The sequence below is a fragment of the Sus scrofa genome, chromosome 5 (genome assembly GCF_054392235.1).
Source record: "Sus scrofa isolate SSC_HxYL_T2T_F1_AM1 chromosome 5, Sscrofa_HxYL_maternal_Yorkshire_Landrace_v2.0, whole genome shotgun sequence".
In the NCBI taxonomy this organism is placed as follows: domain Eukaryota; kingdom Metazoa; phylum Chordata; class Mammalia; order Artiodactyla; family Suidae; genus Sus; species Sus scrofa.
In genome coordinates, this window is record NC_139387.1 from 26475827 (window position 1) to 26501779 (window position 25953).

Sequence of the window (25953 nt, forward strand, 5' to 3'; positions counted from 1 at the left end):
CTTCCACAAGTGACAGGTGCGGCCAAAAAAAGGTCAACGGAAAAGGGCAACAGAGACCCAACAGAGGCAAAATTTTCACCACTACTGATGTCTTTTGAAGGGAAGACCTGCAGAACTTCTGCGATGAAAATGAAGTAATTCTTCAGAGGCAGGAGGATGGTGAAATAGAGGCTCCATGAGCAAAAAGAGGTAAATAACCCTGTGCTAAGAGTGCAGGGACAGATGAAGGTTATAAAGCAGCTCAGGAGAGCTGAAGAATGGTTACCAGGCTGGCAGGTGGAACACATACTCCTCAGTGACTGGGCTCCACAGAAGCAGCCACAGTAGTACTTCTTCAAGTTCTAGCCTACTGGCTGCTACCAATTAATTACAAAATTACAAACGATTCTGTCTGCTCTATAAACACTCTATAATCTCAAGGGCCAAAGAATGAAAGTAGTTATCACCCTCATTTTAGTACATAACCAGAACCTGGGCTGATAGGGATGTCCTATCTCGGTCAAAAATCAGATAAAATAACCTAATTCCAATTGGTGTTTTTCAATTAGGAAAGAAGGTTTGAAAGACTATCAGAGAAAAGGACTCAAAAGGACAACAGATCCAAGAAATCAAATTTCCCCTCATCTGGCTGTGTTAGGTTTCCCAATGGCCAAGTGTTTTGTTAAAAGTAAACATCAGTGGAGTTCCGGCTGTGGTATAGTGGGTTAATGAGCCAGCTTCTCTCTGTGGCAGCTCTGGTTGGATCCCCGGCCCAGAGCAGTGGGTTAAGAATCCAGTGTTGCTGCAGCTGTAGTGCAGGCCAAAGCTGCAGCTCGGATTTGATCCCTGGCCTGGGAACTTCCAGATGCCATGGGTATGGCCGAAAAAGAAGAAAAGAAGTAAATACCAGTGATGTTTTGCAGAAGATAAGAAATGACGGAAGGAGAGAAGCTATGGTACCTGGCCTGGAGATCCTTCCAGCACTGCCACCTTTACTGCTCCCAATGCTGTCACCCCGGGTGAGGATAGAGATTCCACTGAAGCTGCTGGCCTTGGTGACGGGGGGCCGCATGCTCCGGACAGAGCCGTCAGAGTCTGTGCTGCTCCAAGGCCGTGGCTCCAGGGATTTGAGTTCGCTGTCTGTGCTGCTCTGGCGGCTGCTTGAGGTACGGCTCAGCCCCTCACGGTTTCCCCTGTGGAGACCACAGTGGTCAGAGCATCCCTCACCTACCATTTCAGAAGAAGGGCTAGAGAAAGTTCATTTCTATTCTTTCAGTAACAAATAAGGGGTGAGGGTTGGGGGAGGATGGACACTGACTTCTTGTTAGTTAGCTGGCCAACCAAGACTTCATGGGAGCAAACAGAACAGATCCAGTACAGTAACAAAGAGCACAGAGGCAAATCTGGAAGACAGTGCACTGGCAACTAATTCAATACATCAGACCAGAGGTGGATGGGAAACCACACACATGATGCTGAGATTGGCTGTGAATTCTTTCCCCCCCTGGCCCTGCAAGGATCCCACACATGCAGGAAATAGTGGGGAGCAGAGGGGTACCAGTTCCTTCTGGGAGTTCTTAAAATAAAAGGACTCTTAGAAGTTACTGTTTCTAGAAGGCAGGAGTAGCCAACGTCATGGATAAATCCTACAACACATCTTCCACAAAACACATGTTTAAACCAGCAGAGGAGCTGCTTATGGCTACTTTTCCAGGTTTGGAAAGAAAAATGTAGTGGACTAAAGGGGCATTCTGGAAAACTTAGTCTGATAGTCTGGAATCAACCCAACTTGTTTTGTGGAAGTTTTGTGTTGATATCTGGGAACAAATGGTTCCAGGGTCTCTAAAGGCTGACCCTCTCAGCATGATCAAGCAAATATGCCCTCAAGATTTGGGCAAAGAGCATAGGCTTGCTTCTATATTAATAAACCTATTGCCGTAGGCAAGGCACAAGTCTATTGAGAAAAGGGATTCATCTCTTTATTTTGCTCTGGAAATACCAGGGTTATCCTGATGCCATAATCACTGTCTGTACTTATCAAGAGCTGTACCCCTCAAGATAGATGAGGTTATCAGCCTGAGGAAAACCCTAAGTCTTGTTGAACTCTTAATTAATAAGCAACCAAGAACCAGGAATTTGCCTTTCATATCCCCTACCTCCCAGCAACTGATGACCTAAGGATACCAAATGACAACAATTATAAAGATTTTGGTATGTATAGTGCAGAGCTACTGAGCAAAAATCATAGTTTCTTGGGTTCCCTCATTTCATCACTATCTGACCCAGCAAAACAAAACAAAACACCCCCCCAAAAAAACCCTATCCCAATCCCTTTTGCTTCAAAGACTTTAGGCTCAGAGTTATTCTAATAAAGAAAGGTATTTTCCTTAAGGGGATAATATTAAAGAAAATACCTATCTTTATTAGAATATCTATTCCAAAGGTACTGTAGGAAAAACAGGCAAAATATATGCTAGGGTCACTATATTAGTTTTTAGTCAAGCCAATCATGGTGGGCTAAGAACACAGTGGCATAGCTGGTTAGGGACATGCTAATTCTATGAATCCTCAGGAGATGTATATACAACCTCAATGCTTCTCTCTATACAGTTAGAACAGAGGACTGGAAAATATTCCTTTTTCCCCAAGACTATCTCTTTCTCTTTGGAATGCCAAAAGTAGAATGGGAAACAAGAAATGAGCATAAATCAGGGACTCTCTGGGAATAGAACCAGACCAGAAGTGAGAGCCAACAGCCCTCATGGACAAAACAAGTCAACTGAAAGGACTCAATAAAGACGTATGTGTTTGTAAGATATGGGGATACAGAAGTAGCAAGGGATAAGGCTGTTCATCAGAACTTGAATTTTGCAAGACAAGCCCTAATGGCATTTTATACTTAAATCAAATACTGCACTATCAGGACAATTTCGTCATACTTTCCTTTTTTTTTTTAGGGATAGACAGTGAATGAGTCAACTTTAAACCAAACACCCTAGGAAACTTGAACCAAAATGGTAGCACTTTTGTACTTATCCAGATCTCAAGACAGTGATGGCCAAGTGCTCAAATGTGGATTGTCTGATGATCTTCTGACTAACCTTGGTTAGCACACTACACCACTGAGAGAGTTGAGTCTGGGCTAGGAAAGAGATTAGTTTTCCTTCTCTAGTCATGTCTTTATACCCTAAAAATAAGGCAATTACAGAAAGTTACCAGATTTAATTATGAGCGATAGATTGGGTTGTGTGTGTTAGACAGTGAAGGACAGAGGACATTCATACTGCATAGTCTTATGCAATCAGGAGCTAACTTAGGTTTACAAGCAAATTTAGTGCTGGTGAGAAGTCCAGTTTGTTGGCTCTGGGGAAAGAGGCCCATGGAATATAGGTGGCAATATATATCAGTAAGCCTCAGTGTGGCTTATTCATCCACAGAATAGAATCATCCAAAGAATTAGGAAGTTGCCATGGTTATTGCCAATGTAAATGATGAAATCTGGTATATCAGTATTTGTTTCACACACCTGGGAAGAAAGGCTTAAAGCAGTTAGAGAAGATCTGTTTCTAATCACTATAGTTCTGGACTACTCAAATAGAGGAAGAAGTTACCCCCTTAAGAATCCATGGAGCTGTATTTTAGATGACCTGGATCTTTAATCAAAACTCAGTATGGAAAGCAGCCAGCTTAAAAGGTCTGGATAGGAGAGGGTTGCACCTGCTTGCTAGATTCTTCAAGCTATTATCCGCACAGTTTGATATAGTCTGATGCTCCACAGCACTAACAAGGGCATCACTCTTAGCAATGAATCAATTAGGCTCTGAATGGAACAATACTCAGAGGGGAAGGGGTGATGTTTGTAGAGAGCTGGTGTGGTGTGGTAAAAAGAGCACTGGCCAAAGAGCCCCAGTTTTGCCACTAACAGCCATGTAAACTTGGGTCAACTACTTAGTCTCTCTGCTTTTATTTATTTGTTTGTTTCTTTTTTTTTTTTTTGGTCTTTTTTGTCGTTTTAGGGCCACACTGGTGGCATATGGAGGTTCCCAGGCTAGGGGTCTAATCGGAGCTGTAGCTGCCGGCCTACACCACAGCTTATGGCAACACCAGATCCTTAATCCACTGAGTGAGGCCAGGAATCAAAACCATAACCTCATGGTTCCCAGTAAGATTTGTTTCCACTGAGCCACAACGGGAACTCCTGCTTTTGTTTCTTATATAAAAACCAGATTATCAAATCAGGACACTGAGAGAATTCAATCAGATATAGTGTACTTTGGCAACTGTAAAGCACTGTGTATTACAAAGTCACACACAGGAATTAGTTTAAAACTTCTGTTTATTATAGGTATTCTGGAATGTCTTATGGAACACAATTTTTCTTAAGGTGGACTCTATCTCAACCACTACCCATAATGCAAAGCTGTCTCTGCCCGGGGCTTTCAGACAGACCTCAGGGCAGGCTGATCTAGGAAAAAGAGCTCAGAGATGTGGAAGGGGAGACAGATCCTCTATCCCAAGAAGGGGAAATCTTGCTATCCTAATTCCCAATGGTCTGACTAGCTTTAGAGAGGAAATAGGGAAGGGACAACTAAAGTACTGAGAATGAGAGCTCTAAAATGTGTTAGTTCCCATCAAGCCTAGTACCGAAAAAGAGAGAAGACCTTTGAAAAGTCTAAGACCTGAATCCTAGTATTAAATATTCAGGTTTTCTGTTCTCTATAGTTTTTCTATTGGTAAAATGAAAAGAATATACTCAAAATGAGTTGGTGCCAGGATACAGTCCTAAAGTGCTTCTCTCACCACTGCCTTGTGTAACTGTCTGGGGTGAGACTAAGACTGAAATGAAAAGGAGATTCTCACGACCACCTTGTGGAAAATGGCGAGTATTAGGCACTTGAGAAATTAACACAGCAGCTTTCCCCAACATTCAGAGTAACTCATGGACAATCATATAAAGGACATGCTCTAAGCCCATTCTAAAGCAGAACAAGTTCTTTCTGAGATCATCTTATATATTATATAGTCCCAAAGAGAAAACTACATAAACAGAGGTGTTTGAGTATTTTTTCATATGTGTGTATGTAGTATTCTTTCTTTTTTCCATCCTTCCTCCCTCTCTTTCTTTCTTCCTTTCTTTCTGGCCACACCTGCAGTATATAGAAGTTCCTGGGCCAGGGATCAAATCCAAGCCACAGTTGCAAGCTATGCCATAGTCGTGGTAATGTTGGTTCCTTAATCCACTGCTCATGGCTGGGGGTTGAACCTGTGCCACCACAGAGACAATGCCAGATCCTTAACCTTCTGTGCCATAGTGGGAACACCTGTATTATTCTTTCTTAAGGATACAAAATATTCTCTATACTGGTCAAGGATAAGCTCTTCATGTCTTCCCACATATTTGAAAAGGTAGCCAAAAGACATCCATTCTTTTACCTTAATATAAATCTATGTTGAAATCCTCCAAAAATGCCCAATTCCAGCAAGCTTTTGGGATAGAGCAGTACCTATCCCAGACATATTTATTTGGTCCCCTTCACGACCTATCCAGGACTTAAATCAGCAACTTTAATAAAAATAAAGTCATTGAACAGGAGCCTTTTTTTTTTTTTTTAAATGGGGAAAAATATCCAATGTTGCAAAAACCACAAATTGAATTATTCCACAAGCAGCCATGCATGGAGCAAACTCACTCTGCTGAAAAGATTACAGCGAAACAAAATAAAATTAAAAAAAAAAAAACAAACAAAAAACAAGGAGAGATATAGATCACACAGAGGTACCTAAAAATCTGCCTTCTCTTGTGAGAGCTAGAAGAAAAGGCTTCTTTGGAGAGTCTGTTGGTTAACATCAAAGAAAACATCATTACAGGATTATATTAACCTCACTGACAAAGCTCAATGAGAAGCGGGGAACATGCTAAGTGATACTAACCTGATGTCATTTAGATATCCGTTCTGGCCAGTCTAGGTGAGGGGGAGAAAACGGAAAATAACTTATAAGAAAACAGCATGGCATAACCAAAAGGGTGTCCATGATGCTATGAATACCCAAGGTCCTCAAACCACGCTCACCCCCCAACAGGAAGAGAGGGAGCACAGACAGGATGACCCACACCCACACACCCGATCTGACTTCTCACCTTTAATGAGAAAGAGCATTCGGCGTTTTTAGCCTCCCCACAGAGTGTTTAAAAAGAGAGGTTGATAAAGGTAGGAGTATGGAAAGGAAAAAGAGGAAAGTATTAACCTAACTATTATTTCCTTTTTAGCTCTAAATTTGTTCTCTCTAGAGATAAGCTGAGCATAATAACTGGTGTGCTTGGTCCTAAAGAGTGTGTTCAAAGGAAGGGAAAAGGGAGACCAGAGAAAGAAATTTAGTTTTTTTTGGGAAATCATCCTCAATGGCTATCCCATTTCTGTCCTCTACACTGGCCAAAATGAAAGACATTCTGACCTGAGACCCAAGGAGAGTAAGAAATTGGGGAAGCAGGTACTTTTCAGAGCCTAGAAAAAATGAGAAAATTACAATTCTGAAACATTCCTTTCGGGATCGTTTCCTGACAAAGCCACTGAGCTGAGTGAAGTAAGCATTATGGTGGACTTCCAAGCCTTAGAAAAAGGTACCAAGAGTGTTCAGCTGCTGAGCACCGTGGGCTCTATGCAGAGCAGAGCCTATAAGGGGCAGCTTTTCCAATACACAACTCAGGCTCCAGAGAAGGCTGCAGCAGCAGCATTTCCATCCAAACACCCTTCTTGCAAATTCCCTTTCTTTTTGGACTGTCTCTTCATTTCTTCCACCCCAACCTACAACTCTGCTCTTAATCAGCTCCCTCTGACTGGCCAGGTTTCTTCCTCTCCGCATGGGAATCTTTGGCATATGGTGGGCTTTGGCCATTTTTTCTTCTCATCTAGACCTTTTGAGACTCCTGATGCCTCTACCACAACAAACGAGGGTTAGGAAGTGCTGAAATGAAAGTGATAAATCCATAGGATTTAACAAAGAATACATATATTAGTAGAGGCTTGAGAAAAAAGGAGCGAAGAACTTGACTTTGTTACAGTTGTAGATAGATACAGTCTGTCTATAGTTATAGTTCATAATATGCCCTAATACCCTATTAAAAGTTGCTTGTGCTTTAAGAATGACTTTGCTAATAGCTGGCATGGTGGGACAGTCACTGTCCATGTGTCAGTGAAGCAGAGGAGCACAACACAGATAGCTACACTATGATGTCACTGAAACTTCATAACCTAAAGAGCTCAGAACAGAGCAAGTTATTGAGAGGTGGTTTACTTCAGGAGTTAAGATCATGGACTCTGGAGCCAGACCGCCTGAATTCAAATACCAGTGCTTTCACTAACTATGTTATGATCTTAGGTTACTTAACCTCTCTATGCCTCAGTCTCTCTGAGGAAAATAATGTAACCCATTTCACAGCCTTAGTGTAAAGATTAAACAAATTAATGTATATGAAGTGCTAAGAGCAGGGTCTGAAAGATAATAAGCACTATATACATGTTTGTTACTAATAGCCACCATCCTGCTCTGTCCACAATTTAAGGTCATCACTGGCCACAGCCATGCACAAATGACCTCTCTCTACTCATTCCACTCAACTGGTTTGCAGATAAAGTTAGAAAACCCTCTTTAGGCTATGGCTGGATAATCTAGAGGACAGATGTTTCTGATTCAGAACGGAAGTCTACATAACATATAAGATTAGAATATTCCTTCTTCTTGGACTGTGGGTCAGAAGGTTTGCTGTATATCTGTCTGAAGTGAGGATCCTTGGAACACTTGGGTCTCCTGAGATAATGGAACAGGTTTGTAGAGGGGTTTAGTTTCCTAGAAGCCAGAGACAGTGTTTTTCTGAACTAGGTGATGATGAGAAGATATATATCTCTATATCTACATAGAGATATATATCTTGATAAGGGAGGGGAGAGTGAGGAAATGGGAGGAGAATGGTGTCCATTTAAGTACACTGATTAAAACTGGCCATCTTTTGATAACAAAGGGAGGCAGTCTCTTCCTTTGTTTACTAATTTGGCTATAAGATGGTGCTGCTATCTGAATCGGACATTTTCTGGAGATAAATTTCTCTCTTGCCCTTCCTGAATTTCTCCTATATTTCTGTTCTGTCTGGTTGGCAAAGCCCACCAGATATAGGGGTACCAAGTATATCAGATATGGCCCAAAATTCTTAAGAATAAAGTTGTCTACTATAATTCATGTTGCCTTTTGGCCCATGGAGCAGTCCTATTATAAGAAGCAAAGTAAGAAATATAGGGAGAAAGAGACTTCCTATTCAGGTAGAGATTGTAGGGAATAGTGAGTGGTACCCTCTGTGCATGTGGAACATGGAGCTCAGAGAATGGATGCCACATCTGTGCTCTAACCACCACCAACGTAACCTAAAAATGAGCCTGGCCAAACAAGATGAATGTACAGGCTGTGCAGACATTAAGTCTTCCACTTAAAAGCAAAGATGCCTAAAATGCGTAGTGGAAGTGAAAGAGGGTAAGTGGGAGAAGGGTTTGACAGGCAAGATTCAGGGCCCTTCTGTAAACCCTACCAAAACCATTTCTATTTTCAGTCTAATCATATCTACCAAATTCAGCCACTCCATTTGTTCTCTTTATATGCCATGCATGTTAAAAATGATACAAATAAAAACCTGCAGGTTCTTAATAAGCCACACTTAATTTGAGAGATCAAATTTGGGGCTGGCTGATGTTGGTTAAAAACAAAACCAGAAAAAAAAAAAAAAACAAACATTTACGGAGGGTTCATTCCATTCACAGTTCCAAAGATTAAGAGCTAAAAGCTAGGGGCTGACAACTCTCAGAAGCTACACTTACCTCTCGGGCAAATATTCTCTCTCGGACCCTTTGATATTCCTCCTCTCTCTCTTCTATTGACTTGCTCCTCCTTCCATCCTGCAATGGAACTCTGATCTAGATCGATGAGCAGAATTAAGCTAGTTAAGTTCTCCTCGTACTGCAAGCTCACTGCACACCAGCAAGGAAGAGAAACCGGGAGAGTTTATAGTTGCCATCAAAAAAATGGAAAAAAAAAAAAGAAATAAAATTTCCAGTGTTGGACAGGTTTCACTGGGTACATCTGACCATGCAGTTTGGGAGATCAGGTTTTCTGGATACTTGGGGCCTCTCCATTTCCCTCCCCTTCCCAGAGTATCAAGAACAATAACTATTAGGATTGGGTTGCTTCCTTGTATAATCAGGTACTCTCCAGTCAATAAGCATCAAGAGAATAGCCCAGGGAATAAACACTACTTTGGAGGGAAAACAAGGGATAGGAGGAAGCTAGAGAGGAGAAGAAATACGTACTTAACAGAGCTGAATGTGGAGAAGAGTTTTTACAGAATTAGCACCTGATACTATCCCTTTTTAGTCACTAATGCCATGGCCTGTAGACCCAAGTCACACACAGCTCAGCAAAGAGGGCCTTGGAATTGAAATCCCAAGGGCGAAGCTAAATTCAGAACTCAAGCATTTTTTTCTCATCTTAGCTATAGTTACTGGAGGGAGGGAAAGAAAGAGAAGTTATAGAAATAGAGAAGAAAGAGAACAGAGCAACACAAAGAGGAAAAGAGAGAGAAAAGGAGAATAGAACAGAAAGGATGAACAGAGAAAGGAATAGACAAATGAGGTATGGCTAGGAAAAGATAGGGTGATAGAAGGGGATCAGAAGGAAATGGAGGATAGAGAACCTACATTCTCTGAAAAATGTAGTGAGGTGGCTAGAGGGCATGGCTGGGTAGACCACCACCTCTGGCTAGCCTACCACCCAACTCTCCATCACTGTCTTTTCTTCTCTTAGCCTGTGAGTTGTGAGCACTGCCCTGGGGAGAGTATTATAAAGTGTCTCTGTCCATATTGCTCTTGAAGGCAAGGTGCTCTGAGGGAGATAAGTCATCAAGTGCATGTCATCAGGTTATAAAAGATTCTGATCCTCAATCCAGAGGCTCTGAAAGTTTCAGATGAAGCAACCTAGGAGATTGCTGCTCTAGGCTGATCTTCACCAATTTTCAGAGGTTAAGCATAGCTTCAGGGATATCAACTTTTGACTAGATGTAGTTCTCACTATCCTAAAGAACCTAAATTCTACTAAATATCCTTTTACAAATCCCTTTCTAAAAAGACACAGGACCTCAAGTTGCTATACTGTCCTTATCCCCCAGCACCGGTAAACCAGCAGCAGAACAGAAAGAGCATAATGGGCTTTGAGGTCAGGCAGAATCTCCGCTCTGCTATCTCTGAGTAATGTCATTTCAGGCAAGTAACTTAACATCTCCTAGGTCAGTTTTCTTATATTTAAAGTGGTGCTAATAACCCTGTCTAGACTGGGTTGTGGAGAGGATTAAATGAGATAAAGCAAATAATGTTTTTAGAACAAAGTTTAGTTCAGGGAAAAGCCTCAATAAAATAGCAATTACTGTGTTTATTATTAATATCACAAAAAGTACATAAAGCCTATACTATTATGGATCAAGCCTGAAGCTGAGAGATGAAAAGTTCGTAATAAGGAGAGATTCCATTCCACCCCAATGTGCCTCTAGGCCTGAATAATTCCTGATCCACAGAAAAGGGGTTTTGGGAAAATGGAGAGAAGGGCATCAGGATGGAAAGGCTCTTTCTTGTTTTTTAAATTTTGTCTTTTTGCATCTTTCATTGTTTTCAATCAGACCCAGCATGTTTGTCCACAATAGATAATGGCACTTTTCTCAAAAGAACTCCCTCAAATACTCAAGACCATATAGTATCCAAAGAAAACTAATTTTGACTCTAGAGGTAAGATATTATATAATAATGTTTACATATTAATTAGCAATACTAATTATTGGCTTTACCCAACCATGTTCTTCAAATCTTAATCCTGGTTCTCCACCTAACTTCCTTTGGAGGCCAAGCAGACACAAGCTGGATCTTAATCCCATATGAGGCTAGGAAAGCTAACCCTCAAACTATCACTACCTAAAGGATGGGGTAGATGTCAGGGCAAAAGCCAGGCCCATAAATGAAGGGATGGGGCAGATTTTTCACTTCTTATTCCCACAGGAGTGGATCAAAAAGGGGCTACTGCTTGAGGTTCCCAGCATCAAAAGCCAAATCAACTCACTCACCTTGGTGGAAGAAATTGGGAAAGAATAAAAGAGTTTGTAGAAAGGGATCAGGAACACCTTTATAAGTGGGTAAGTAGGTAACAATTTTGCCAGTTCACAGCTAGCCCTGAGACAGGAAGAGTGGAAGTAGGATAAAGTAGCTTTTGGTGGTTCCCCAAGAAATCCCTAACTATTAAAGAAAAAAAGAATGGAGCCATCAGCTGAATCAAGGCTGAAGCAGGGAGGGACCTTGCTTTGTCCCCAAATGAAGTGGAATTAGAAGTCAATGGCAGAACCAGGGAGTTCCAGGCCAAATGAGAAAACCCAGCAAACCTCAGCACCATGTCTCTCTGGGCTAAGAGGGTGGCATTCAGCTCAACGAATGTAGTTAGTCCTCAATATTAAGCCAAAGCCAACTCAGTATAGCTCAGTACATTTTTTCATATGAAGGTATTTTGAGTTTTCTCCATCCCACAAAAATTCTTCTCCCCTCCCAGTTTCTCTTACTGCAATCTTTCTGCATAGACCCACCCCTTTCCATTCTTCACCTGGTTATCATCTCGGTCCATACTGGCATCATCTCTCTTGAGAATGAATCTCTGTTGAAATTCTGTGTTCTTCTCATCCTTTATATGTTCTGAGAATCTCTGTTCAGGGCTGGGATTGGGAGAGAAATGTGGAAGGAAGGGAAGAAAGAAAGACTCTTATTAGACCTCCCAGTACAGCTCTCTTAAATTCCACAACTCCCACCCAGGGGATTTCTGAAGTCAGGCACCCAAAAAAGTCACATGAAAGTTTTAATGAAATCTTCAGGGACTGTTCTTTATACATCTATAATTTATCTTCCTCCTAAGTTATATCTGAACTCTTACTAAGGGAGAAGAGAGGCCATGGGCCAGTCTTCACAAAACACTGTGCCTCTAGAATATAACTTCATGGCTTCACAAAGAGTAGGAACTGATAAATAACCTCCTACACTATCCCCTCTCCAGAAAGAGAAATCTTAGTCCTACGCCTTCCTCTTCCACCCAAGAGGTTATCCCAGGGACGTCTTCTCAATCTGTGGTTTCCTCTCTTACATTCTTGTGTTACTGGTTTTGTTGATGATAACAGCCTTTCCAGTTTGATCAACGTTGTGGTCCATCCCAAAATAGGCAGCTACCCGGTGTAATAGCATCCGGTGATATGAGGTCATCTGAGGGAACTTCTTGAACTGGTTGCTGAGGGGAAACCCAGGGGAGAAAAGTGGAATAAGGACAAATAACAACAACAATAGCCAATTGTAATTTTTCTTACAAGTGTCTAAAGTGGGAAATTTCTTAGGAGAAAGAGGCATATTATAAGGAAAATAGATATTTACTCAGTGGTAACCAGAAAGGTTTTCTCAGCTTTATCTACAGTATTTTGTAGATCCCTCTGACCACTGTCCTCATCAAGACTACTCCTTAAGCCCTAGTTCTCACCCACCTGGATAATATTTTACAAAAAAAAAAAAAAAAAAAAAAAAGAAAGAGAAACTTAAGAAGAGTGAGATATGGGACAAGGGCTAGCTGCTAAAAAGATATAAATTCTTCTCAACTCAAGTCTATGCAATAACTTTAAAACTTCATTTAGTTCCCACACATATGCTTTGTAATCTATTCTGATTACTTTCCCCCAACTCCTTTTGGTTCCCGACAAGTTATTACTTCAAAATTCAGACTTTAAGGGAAAGAGGGATATCCTAAAATGGTACCCAAATTTCTTTTCAGTGCTCCCTCCCACCTCTAAATGTGTATGTATTTCATTCAAGTAACTTACTTGTTGTCATTAATAAATTCCAGAATCTCCTGTTCTAATTTTAGCAGCATCATTCTGTCCCTGTTTAAAAAAGATTAAAACAAAACAAAACAAAAAGGCAGCCCTCCCATAGACACTGAAAACAAGGATTGAAGATACAACCTGCTCACTACAGAAGCTGAAGGGAGGGATAGATCCAAACCCTAAGAGTGGAACAAAAATGCAAATGCAAAGGCTGCTGAGCCTCAATGCCCTGTCTTATGTTACTTAAAAAAAAGAAAAACAATCAAGCCTTCTAATCATGTACTTTGTTTTCCTTATCAGGAAACTAATTTTGTTGGCAATCCTATTCATATAAACACATACTTTATACCTATAAACCTAATTATTATTCTGTATTTCATATTCCATCTGGCTATTTATAGAATTTTTAAACAAGTATGATGTAGCTTAGGTACAAATCAATTATTTTTAGTTCTGAACTTTTTAATTGTATTCCCAAGCCTTCATATTTCTGTCTGCACTCTTCTTCCACAGAATTTTTCTCAACTCTTCTGAAAGCAGAAAGCTCAATATGAGGGTATTCTGAATCCTTCACAGAATATAAAACTACTTTGGAGAGAAATGGTGGGGGGATGGGCATCCTAGATTCTAATAATGGAAAAATTCTGAGAAACTACTTCGCCTCTTGGGAATTCTGCTGGTCTTGGCCCCTTTCCCCCAGTCATGAAATCATGTTATTACCTTGGGTTCTTTTTCAGTGTATTTACAAGAAATTCATGTAGGTCTATTCCAGTGGAGTCCGTATATTCTTGGCTGGAGTCTAGAACCACCACAATGAAATAAATTTAAAATAAATGAAACTGCCTTGTATGATATCTAACCCCAAGCAGAAGCCTACAACCTGATCAGAAGAGATGAAAACAGGAAAGTAGAATCAAACTTCAGGGATTTTAGCTTAAAAATCAGAATGACCTTGATTTGCCAGCCCCTCAAAATTCTCCATGACAGGAGTTCCCGTCATGGCGCAGTGGTTAACGAATCCGACTAGGAACCATGAGGTTGCGGGTTCGGTCCCTGCCCTAGCTCAGTGGGTTAACGATCCGGCGTTGCCGTGAGCTGTGGTGTAGGTTGCAGACGCGGCTCGGATCCTGCGTTGCTGTGCCTCTGGCATAGGCCGGGGGCTACAGCTCCGATTCAACCCCTAGCCTGGGAACCTCCATATGCCGCGGGAGCGGCCCAAGAAATAGCAACAACAACAACAACAACAAAAGACAAAAAGACAAAAAAAAAAAAAAAAAAAATTCTCCATGACAGTGATAGAAGGTAGAATCTGGGTCACAGTGTTACATTTGTATTACAATGAAGAGCCACCTTGTCGTCAATAAGCATTTACTGAATGTCCTGACCAAAACAAAGGTTTTATTCTAGTTAAAATAAATTCTAGGTAAGGACAGACAGGGCTGAATTTTTCAGAATCTCAGCAAATATGCTCAAATGTTGATTATTTCTATTTAGCTGTAAAATTTTAAACTTAAGGTTGCCTTTTTCCTCTTAATTATCATTTTTATGGATCATGTATGTCTTTTGCTACTAGCCCAAGAGTTTAGAACCAATTACATGCAAATCTACATTATTTAAAAAAAAAAAAAATCACTCCAAGCATTCCCAAACCAAAATATAAATGGTATCTAGAGAATGTGCTACCAGTGATGATCCGCCACTATTTTTTTTTTATTTTATTACTATTTTTTTGGCCACACCCATGGCATATGGAAATCCCTAGGTTCACACTGAATCTGAGTTGCAGCTGTGACCTGTGCCACAGTTGCAGCAATGCCAGATCCTTAACCCATTGCGCCAGGCTGGGGATCAAACCCTCACCTCTGCAGTGACCTGAGCTGCTGCTGTAGGATTCTTAACCCGCTGTGCTACAGTGGGAACACCAATCCATCACTATTTATTCCAGAGCAAAAATAAAATCAAAATTGACTGATGTCCTCCTATAGGTAGCCCAGTGTTAATGGAGCAGCTCTCTGTGAGCCCCTAAAGCAGGGCTTGATAAAGCAGCAAAGAGAGTAACCTAGTGAGGCATCTCTCCAAACAACAACGAAGTTAGAAGGACACTGCATATGAACTGTTGGGCCAATAAGGCCAGTGGGTACCAGACTTCAAGATGGAAGGAAAGGGCACTGCAGAGCCAGGCCCCAGGACAGATGTGAAAAGGGGAAAGTCTTCACCTCTAGACAGCATCTTCCTTGGGACTTTTTCTTTGTTTTTGTCCTTGTCTTCCTTCTCAGAGACATCCTTTGTGGACTTTTCTTCCTCCTTGTCAGAGGGGCAGCTGATGTGCAACTGAATTATATCCTTAGATGAGGGTAAAGAGAAATATAATCAAAGGGGAAAATGATTAACTCTCCTGCAGCTCCCTTGAAGTTTCGAAGAAGGCAAGTCTTGGGGTGGCAGCATTCTCTTAGAGAAAAGAGTATTTTGTTCATTACATTGTTTTAGCTTTTGTTCTACCAAAAGGGTAGAGGCTAAGCCTTTTCTGCCAACAATCACAGCCTACTGTATGGAGAGCTCAAGTTATGTTGGCTGTTCACGGCTAAGAATTGAAATGGAAATGATTCTAACAGCCAGAGGGAAAGGGTGTGGGTGGGAAAACAAGATCCAGCCCTGGAATCTCCTTGTCTGCATCATCCTGGGTGGTCCAGGTGTGATCTATATTTCATGCTCTTACCCATGCCCTATTTTACTGCAAAAGCTTGTTTTGAATCCCTCTATTGCAAGGCTAATGTTGATGCCATGGTTGCTATACCACAGTTCATCAAGCAACTACCAAACTCAAAAGCTATGCTAACTCTTAAAAAGGACCTACCTGGGTTTCTAGTGGCCCATCAGTAAATGGGGCAGAAGATTCCTCACACACTGCAAGGCTGCGCACCAACTTCAGCTTGGAATTAGACTGAAAAACATAAATGCACATACATATTTTCTTGGTGGACATTCAGAAAACGTTTGGCTAAATGATAGGTATCCTCTTTGACTCTGTTAGTTGCTGCTTTCATTAAATAGGTTTTGGGTTTTTTTAAATTTTTTTCCCAAACAGGTCCTACTCATCAGTTCCTGACTCGAAAGAAAATTCTTCTACTTACAACAGCAGGTATATAAAAACAAAATGGCTACTTTGGAGAGATGATAGGAAAACCACTTTAAATAGCTCTCCTCTCTCTAGCTCAGTGCTCCAATATCAGATTCATAAGTTTACTGAGAATACACAGCAGCAGAACTTAGTAGAAAGACTGGATTTAAGAGCCAGAAGTCCTAGCTTCAATTCTTGGTTTTGTGCTTATGAGCTATGAGACCCTGAGCGACTTACTTGATCTTTTTGAGTCCCTCTTTTTTTGGCAGGGGGGCATGCCCATGGCTTGAGAAAATTCCCTGGCTAGGAATCAAATTCAAGCCGTGACAATGCCAGATCCTTAATTCACTTAGCCACCAGGAAACTTCTGGGTCTCTTTTTTCCTCAATAAATGCAGGATAAAAATGCTTAAAGGGTTGCTGTGAGAATTAAGATTATGTAAGATATATAAATATATGTGTCATAAACAGTGCCAAGCATATAGTAGACAATGCATGCTAAGTGACTCTAAACCTGAGGTGGCAAGGGTATGAAAAGAGGTCTCTAGGAAAAAAGTAAAAAGAAAGACAGAAAACTTTCTAACTCTTGGGATTCAGTGTGATAAAGAATTAATCCACTTGGTTTACTTCTTCTGGTTGGCGAATACCCAAAAGATCTGAAATCCACTTTGTAAATCACTGCTCTCCTAGGGATCTCCAAAGTCAAAAATTATAGCGACTCATTAGAAACCTACCTATTAACATTTACTGAGCATTCTTACAATAAAATCAAGTTTTACAATAAACACAAAAGCACAAAATATGGTATGTGTGTTCCACGTAGTGCAGTATGGTGAAAAGAATTCGTAAGTCTAAAGAACTGACTTCAAGCTTAATTCTGCCACTTATTAGTAAATATCCTCTGACAAACTTATTCAAACTCTATAAGCCCAAGTTATCTCATCTTTAAAATGGAGATAATAACTGTTACTTATTTCAAAAAGTTTGGGAGGAAGTGAAGTAGCAGAGAACACCCTCTGTTGTAAACTTTAACGTCAAGCTCATCACTGTGGATCAGACCACGTGAGGTGAGTCGCAGAGCCAGTTTATCATACATCATGGTCTTCTTCAAACCCAAGCCACATACCAGCTGGAACATTCTCACATTCTGCCATTATTTTTCTGGGGGAAAGGGGTGGACACCCTTAATTTATTTCTGATAATAATTCTTTGCAATGCAAGAAAAGTTTAATATTTTACTGTTCCCCAATTAAAATTTAAAAAAAGCTATCACACACTAACACTGATAGTCTTCTTCCCTGATAACACCACTTCAAATAATCTGTGATGACAATTTTACCATACAATGATTTAAAAAAAAAAAAACCTCTCTTCGCTGCCTCAACCTAAAAAGTAAAACAAACCAAACCAAAACAATACAAAGCTTACACTTTAAGAATGTCCAAAAATATTGAATCATTTTACTAATGGGGCAGGATTTAAAGAATGTTTACATGGCAAACCCCAAAAAACCAAAAAACCAAACAGACAAAACTATTAGGGGAAAAAAGTAAGAGACCCAGAGGTTAGCAGAGAATTAGAGCAATACAAGTGTGCTCTGGTTTGTTTGTAGGAGGCTCTAGCTGGGTATCGTTTCAGGTATGGGAAACACACTGTGACTGAACTAAAGATAATGGAGGACAATAAAGCCAGACCTTCCAGTAGGATACAAAGTGCCGGCAAAAAACTTTGCCTATATATAATCCAAATAAACTGGTTATTAGTGAAAAGTCCATTTGTATAATATACTACTAATAGTACTACAAAAGAAGCTATAGATAAAGGGCTCTCACCTTGGCTCTTTTCCTGGCATGACCATGGTTGGATGTCCGCCTCTGTTACAAGGGGATTAGAAAATATTAAAGGTGGGGGAAATAAACACAAGTTAAAAGCAACATAATTTACAGAGAAAAAGTACTAACTGTAAAACTGTTATAATAGACAAACTATGATGAGACCCAGTTGTTGTGGTTGTCCCCTATGCTGCAACTCTAGTAACTGTGACACGGAAGGGACCAAGGCTACTTTATAGACAAATCACCACTCACCATGAAGATAAAGAATAGGAAGATACTGACTGGTTGGCCAATTTCACAGGTTGATAAAAATTACTTTTAGGTAATCCATGAAATCCTCTCCTATTTAGGATGTTTCTGGAAATGCTACTACCATAGCATGACAGAGTATTTTTTTCCTAAGCTTGCTCATGGGAGTTAATTATTTAGCCCATAACAGATATGAAATATGACCCCCCATCATCACTTAAAACAACATCTTAATAGGACAACGCATTCAGAGTTCTAACTTGAGATACTCAAAAGACCTTTCCCTATGGCTCCAGAAATGGAATGAAAGCTCTTCTTGCCAATTTCCTACCTCCTTGAATATGAGAATTCTCCCAGTTCTAAGCTCCTGGTGATGGTCCTTATAGACCTTATAGATGGTCTGGGTCAGGGATATACAATGGGACAGGACATAAAGAAGGGAGCATGGAGAATATGGACAAGACCCCCAGAGCAGAGGGGCAGGTGAGGAAAGTGTAAAGGAGAAGGGTAAAAGCTGAAGGTGAAGAATGAGGGCCTGAGGAGGGATGAGGGAAAGACTGACTACTTAATTGATAAGGTTTCTAAATAGCTGAGAAGTCTAAACTGGGGCTTCTGGGACCAGTTTGGGTAGGGTTATGAGTGGTACATAGGGCTTCTAAGACGTTTGGAATGGAACCCGTTGCCACTGGGGTCTGGAGAGAACTGAGGCTGGTGGGTGGAGGAGGGGAAACAAATGGAAGGAAGAGCACCAGCTTCTTTTTCCTTTGTCCTCTTCACAAACGACACTGCCTCAGTGCAAAATGGAGAACTAGAAAGGTAGGTGTAAAGAGTAAGAAATGATGGTGGATCTGGTCAGCAAGATCTGTTACAGTAAGGGAAGAGTCATAGTCCAGGAATATGAAGCAGTATTTGTCACTATTTTTTCAAATAAGCAATAACATACATACGTCACAAACATTCAAGAGTTACAGTGAAGGTATAGAGAATAGTAAGTCTTGGAGTTCCCACGGTGACTCAGTGGTAATGAACCTGATTAGTATCCACGAGGATGCAGGTTCCATCCCTGGCCTTGCTCAGTGGGTTAAGGATCAAGCATTGCCATGACCTGTGGTGTAGGTCACAGACGCAGCTCGAATTTGGCATTGCTGTGGCTGTGGCGTAGGCTGGCAGCTGCAGCTCTGATTCTACCCTTAGCCTGGGAACATTCTCATGCTGCGCGTGCAGCCCTTAAAAAAAAAAAAAAAAGTTTTCACATCTGTCCCCCAGCTGGAGGAATCCAGCTGGATCCTTCCTAATGGATCAACTAGTACTGAATTTCTTGTAATTCTTCCAGAAAACTTTTTTTTTTTTTTTAAATAGTCACACCCAAAATATATAGAAGTTCCTGGGCTACGGGTCAAATCAGAGCAGCAGCTGAGGCCACAGCCACAGCATCATCAGATCCAAGCTATCTGCAACCTGTGCCACAGCCTGCAGCAGCTCCAGATCCTTAAACCACTGTGGGAGGCCAGAGATCGAACCCACATCTTCACAAAGACAGCATCAGATTCCTTTTTTTTTTTTTAATTAAAGTATAGTTGATCCACAGTTTCTTCAATTTCTGTTGTACAGAAAAGTACATCAGGTTCTAAACCTGCTGAGCCACAATGGGAACTCCCTTCTAGAGATCTTTTATGCATCTATAAGCTTATTGTACATGTGTACACTTTATTTTTTGTCTTTTATCTTTTTAGGGCTGCACCCGTGGCATATGGAGGTTCCCAGGCTAGGGGTCAAACTGGAGCTGTAGTCACCGGCCTACACCACAGCCATAGCAACGTGGGATCCAAGTAGTGTCTGCGACCTACACCACAGATCACAGCAACACTAGATCCTTAATCCACTGAGCGGGACCAGGGATCAAACCCACATCCTCATGGATGCTGGTCAGGTTTGTTAACCACTGAGCCATGACAGGAACTCCTGTACATGTGCACACTTTAGAAAAAAACGAACAGAAATATACTGTACACACTGCCCTAAACCTTGCTTTTAAACTTTTTTTAATGGACACCATTCTATAGAAGAGATGCTGTGTTTTTTTATCGCTGTGCCTGCAGCATGTGGAATTTCCTGGGCCAGGGATCAAACCCACGTCACAACAGCAACCCAAACTGCTGCAGTAACAACACTGGATCCTTAACCCTCTGTGCCACAAGGGAACTCCAAGATACTGTTTTTGTTAATGGCTACATGGTATTTCATCAAGTGGCCATACTAAAACTTATTTTCTAAGTCCCTTGAACTGTACCATTTAGGACGGTCTGATCTTTTGTTAGTATAAACAATACTCCCATGAGCACATCATTGAGTAAATCTACAAATGCTGTAGAGCCCATTTAAAAATTTTATAAAGTATTGCCAAATTGCCCTTCAAAGAAGTTATATCAATTTATAACCCTACAAGCAATATATAAACCTGCTTATTTCCTAGAACATCTAATTTTGATTTCAAACACATACAGAAAGCCTAATGTGTATCAGGCACCAGGCTAACTACTGGGGGATATGGAGATAAAAGACACAAACCTTGTCAAAAAGAAACTCATAATCCTGTTGGAGAAGACAGACAAATAGACAATTACAATACAATACATTTAAGTGCACTACAGATGTACTCATGGAGTGCTACAGGAGCACAAGTGTCTAACTCAGACCTAAGAATTCACAAATTCCCATGTTCACAAACATTGAGTGCCTCCAAGGAACTGTGTTGGGCCCTAGAGTTATAATGATGAGCTCAAACTGACCTAATCCTGGGTCTCATTGAGTTCTGTGAAGGAGACAGACATTAATCAACGAATTATACAATATAGACTGGAATGGGTGAGTAAGGTTGTCAAGGAAGGCTTCCTGGAGAAAGACACACTGGACTGTGTTTTGAAAGATAAATAGTTATTATATTAGACAAATTCTGGCAGGAGGGTTCAAGGGTTGGAGGAGGTTAGGGAAAGAAAACCAAGGAGGGCATTCTAGGCAGCAAAAGCATGTACAAAAGCATTCTTTCCCCAAACTTTTCAGCTCTTATTTATACCAGGAACCAGGGAATCAGTTAATGCTGAAGTAAAGGATACCAGAGGTACATGGATGGCAGGCAAGGGACTAGGTCACAATATGCTATGCTGACAAATCTGGGACTTATCCTAGGACAATGAGACACACAGGAAGTTGAAGAGAATTAACACAATCAGATCTTTATTTCACAGCTATCTTTCTAAAGCAGTACGGAAGGTGAATCAGGAGGGATTACAAGTATAAAGGTAGAAAGTCCAGCTAGGAGCCAATACCTAGCTGGCTATTTAAAGGACCCACCAAAGTTGAGTGTGTGTTAAGACTTGCCCATTCTAAACCGAATCTCAGAGCCTGCCTGTTTCCATGCAAAGGATGTTCCGAGTTCCAACTGCTGATTCCAAGAAAACGTCTCACACAGTACAAGTAATCAAAGTCCCCTTTCCTCAAACTTTTGAATTCCAATTCATAACAGGCACTCCTTTTCAGCATCAGTAAGATTTTTTTGAGAGAATTCCCAGGTGTGAGTTACCCTGTATGAGGCACCATGCTCACTACTGGAGAGGGGCAAGGTGAGAGAAAGAGCAGAATTTTTAGTACTATTGAAGAGGAAGATTGGTAGAGGAGAGAGGGTTTCTGAAGGGTGGCCAAGAATGAAGACGTTGTAGAAGGAGCAAGAACTCTAATAGTTGGCAGCAGCAACTCCACCTGCTCTAGCAGTAGCAAAAGGAGTCAGAGGGGAGGCAGGTTCCCCTCCCAAGCTCCCACACAATCTATTTGTATATCCAGATGAAGACATTTTTTAAACCAAGTGAGCATTCACAAGGCATATAAAACATACAGTCATCCTTTTTTTTCTGCTTATCATCCAGAAGTACACACAACAGGAATTCAAGACACCATTTAAAATAATTTCCTGAGAATAGAATGACTTGTACCCAAAAGTCTAACTATTATCTTCCATGTAACATGACAGTGCAAAATTAAACATTCAATACTTATCTGTCCTGAGGATTTTAAATGCTTTTGGTATCAGTGGAAGCTACAAGTATAGTTGGAACAGTGGCAGACCTGTCTCCACAAACTCTAGAAGGATGGGTGGGGAATGATAATTCACATGCAAAAGATAATGGAAAGAAAAGCAACCAGGATAGAGATCTGGCTAACTGCAAGGGGAAAAATGGTAGAAAAGCAGGCATCTAGAGAACAAAATATTTCAGAGGTGTCTGATTTTAATTCATCCCTATATGTTGTTGCTGTCTTAATCTTGAAGTAAGACAAGACCTAGGTGAACTGGGTCACAAAAGAAATCATGTTTCAAGTTTCTAGACCCTTCAGTATGTTACTGCTACTGCTCTTTAACTTACTACAATTAACAGCCTATTTCCTGAGCATGCAATAAAGACCAGCCTCACCCCTGGGCAGGAAAGAAAGGATTTATATAATTCGGGCTTGAGTAACAGAGGAAACTAGCAGTGACCACACGGAAGAGAAGAATTGGAATAGGTAAGCTAGAGTAGGCTCAGTCCAGCCTGGCTGGGTACCAAAGAGGAGCCCTGGAAGAAGCTCGGCTGGCCATCACATCTGCACTGCAGTATGAATTTGGATGGAAAACAACATGGCAACCAAAGAGCAAAATTCCTCTCACTCACATTTACCAAGTGGCAAGTTCAGAGACTATTTCTGACCTAGAAAATGCTGACTGCTTTAACACAACCAGGATATTAATTTAACACTGTGTGGCCACACAGCTCTAGTTTTCAGAGTTTATTGTATAAGCCATATTATGACTTGTTAAATATGAGTTCGTATATAGTTTATTTTTTGATAGTTAAAAAATATCAAAATGTAGAAGAACCAGTATAACTCGGGTCCTGATGGATGAGGGATTGCATTCTGTTTTCTTTAGACTTTATTGTGGACTCTGTGGCAAAAAGGGAAGGAGATATTTCTTGAGAGCTGAAGCTGGATTTTTAGGGAGAATCAAATATTTGTGTAAGTGACTGGCTTCCTATAGATTCCCAATGCCACCTATGATGACATTTCTATTTTGCTATAAAGACTGCACATACGATGCACTCCTAATCCTTACCTGTGTCTCCTGACGCAAACTGGTGTCTTCACTCTCTTTCTCAATTTCTTCCTTGCTTGGAGTCTTTGATATAAACTTGTTTTTGTTTACGGATTCTTCTACCAGTTTTTTTTCTGATTCTTTCATTATTTCCAGCGTCTCTTGAGTAGTGTTACTGTTAGACATCTTCTTTAATAGAATATAGTAGCCTCTATGGACTCCTAAAGAAACATTAAATGTATTAAACAGAAGTTGTGTATCTATACTTAAATATACCTACAAGACTTGGATTTCACAGAGAAGTCTGGCTTACAGACTACCTGTCATCCAGTATAGGGGTTCTTTGACAAACGTTGCCCCTAGATTAATTTCATTTCTTTTTTTTTTTAAACTTTATAATTGACATAAACTGCCTATATTTAAAATGCACAATTTGATGAGTGAAACATGCATACACCTATGAAACTTCATCACAATCAAGACAGTGAACACATTCATGATCTCCAAAGGTTTCCTTCTGCTTCTTCGTTAAGTCCTTCTTCCTGTTCTCCATGCCCCCTCCCCAGCCAACCACTGTTACTACAGATTAGTCTCCATTTTCTAGAATTTGATATCATACATTATCTGGATTATTTTACTCACCATAATTATTTTGAGATTCACCAGAATTCAGTTCTAAAGCAATGCACTATAAAGTGCCCTTGGCACTTTAATTGCCCTCTCTTGTTCCCTATAGAAATTTGCTCATGTTTCCGGCTTGAGCGCTCCACAGTTAGCTCATTAGACTCTCTCCAGAAAGAAGGAAAATATAAAGCTTTATTCAGTACCAGAGAGGATCATTCTCCTTTCCCAAGGGAGAACTTCCACAGCTACCACAAACTACAACATTATTATCAACGTCAAGTGTCTCCCCCATCAAAAAGCAGCAATATTAGACAATGGTTATAGAATCTTAAATTATTTCCTTTATCTTAAGCAAGCTGAAAAGGCAGGAAGAGAGCTTTGTAGTCATCTGTCCTTCAGAAAGACTGGGTCTCTCCCTGGAGGAAGAGAGAATCTTTGCTTTGCTATTTACTATTTGTTTTCAGTCACTTTACTGCCTCCCAAAGATGCAGAAATTTGTAGTGAAAGGGTGGCTAACTATTTATCACTCGCTACTGGTACCTGTGAAATGCTGTAATGAGGTCAACAAAGTAGTTCAAACACACTCAAACAGAAGTTGATGCTACAGAGATTCATGTCCTCAACAACTGTTTGAAGTCAAACATGCTAGCTCCAACAATGTTTTGGATTTTTTGTTTCCATTTTTGGAAACACCGTCACACCCAGGGCATATCCAAGGAGTCAAATTGGAGCAGTAGCTGCCAGCCTAAGCCACAGCCACAGCAATACCAGATCCAAGCCTCGTCTGTGACCTACACCATAGCTCACTGCAACTTGTGATCCTTAACCCACTAAGTGAGGTCGGGGATTGAACCCGAGTCTTCATGGATTATTAGCTGGGTTCATTACTGGTGAGCCACAATGGGAACAGCCCAACAATGGTTTTTAATAGAGGTTTCTCCTTACATGGATTACAGATTGGACTTGAATCATGAATTCTTTTCTTTCTTTAAAAAGGTAAGATTGGGAGTTCCCCTCGTCGCGCAGTGGTTAACGAATCCGACTAGGAACCATGAGGTTGAGGGTTCGATCCCTGCCCTTGCTCAGTGGGTTAACGATCCGGCGTTGCCGTGAGCTGTGGTGTAGGTTACAGACATGGCTCGGATTCCGCGTTGCTGTGGCTCTGGCGTAGGCTGGCAGCTACAGCTCTGATTCGACCCCTAGCCTGGGAACCTCCATATGCCGTGGGAGCGGCCCAAAGAAATAGCAAAAAAAAAAAAAAAAAAGACAAAAAAAAAGGTAAGATTGGATACCTTTCCAGATGTCATGTCTATTTCATGTGACCCAAGAAACCAAGCTACAGAAACAGCAATGCTTCAAATAAATTGTTATGCCACACATTTTTTTCGTCCTTCAAATCAGTTTAACAGATAAGACTCAGAAGGCTCTTAGGAAACAAGGGTAACCTCATCCTGGCCTAAGTTAGTCTGCAAGATTACTGCTTTATTCACCTTGTGGTGGCTCCTGAGCAGCTTTCTGGAGACTTGGTTTCAAAAGCCAGAGAGTCATTCATACAATTTCAGTGATGCAGTTAAATTTAAAGATAAGAAATACTGCAAGAAACTGACTACAAAAGAAAATGATTGATATTTTATTTTATTTTAGTCTTTTTGCCATTTCTTGGGCCGCTCCCGTGGCATATGGAGGTTCCCAGGCTAGGGGTCGAATCCGAGCTGTAGCTGCCAGCCTACACCAGAGCCACAGCAACGCAGGATCCGAGCCGCGTCTGCAACCTACACCACAGCTCACGGCAACGCCGGATCGTTAACCCACTGAGCAAGGGCAGGGACCGAACCCGCAACCTCATGGTTCCTAGTCAGATTCGTTAACCACTGCGCCACGACGGGAACTCCTGATATTTTATTTTTTTAATTGATTTGGTACCTGGAGGCTTCAATAAAAAGTTAATAGCCTATAAAGATTTATGGATCAGTGGCTGTACATGGGAACTGCATATACATATATGTTTGTTTTTTTCCCCCATGGGTAAATCAAGCCTCCATTCTCTTCAGTTTGAATTATAGCAAAACCCAGGAGTTCCCTTGTGATGCAGTCGGTTAAGG

At 40.9% G+C, this 25953-nt stretch overlaps 1 protein-coding gene across 50 annotated transcripts in view; it reads right to left on the reverse strand.

The window, feature by feature from the left end:
* R3HDM2 (R3H domain containing 2) overlaps window positions 1–25953 on the reverse strand; it is a 154695-nt gene that overhangs the window by 22996 nt on the left and 105746 nt on the right. For 8 of the 50 annotated variants that reach the window (XM_021091847.2, XM_021091838.2, XM_084956126.1 and 5 more), the window contains 12 exons: window positions 23249–23448; window positions 17857–17898; window positions 15762–15848; window positions 15124–15250; window positions 13628–13706; window positions 12905–12964; window positions 12184–12324; window positions 11653–11761; window positions 8841–8936; window positions 5911–5942; window positions 5760–5813; window positions 940–1172 (listed from right to left, as the gene is read on the reverse strand). In XM_021091847.2, coding sequence (XP_020947506.2) covers window positions 940–1172; window positions 5760–5813; window positions 5911–5942; window positions 8841–8936; window positions 11653–11761; window positions 12184–12324; window positions 12905–12964; window positions 13628–13706; window positions 15124–15250; window positions 15762–15848; window positions 17857–17898; window positions 23249–23413 — 1225 coding nt within the window. In that variant the 5' untranslated portion in view covers window positions 23414–23448. Of the gene's footprint in view, window positions 1–939; window positions 1173–5759; window positions 5814–5910; window positions 5943–8840; window positions 8937–11652; window positions 11762–12183; window positions 12325–12904; window positions 12965–13627; window positions 13707–15123; window positions 15251–15761; window positions 15849–17856; window positions 17899–20676; window positions 20701–23248; window positions 23449–25953 lie in introns of all 50 variants that reach the window. The other 42 variants (XM_021091849.2, XM_021091841.2, XM_084956129.1 and 39 more) reach the window with 13 other exon arrangements.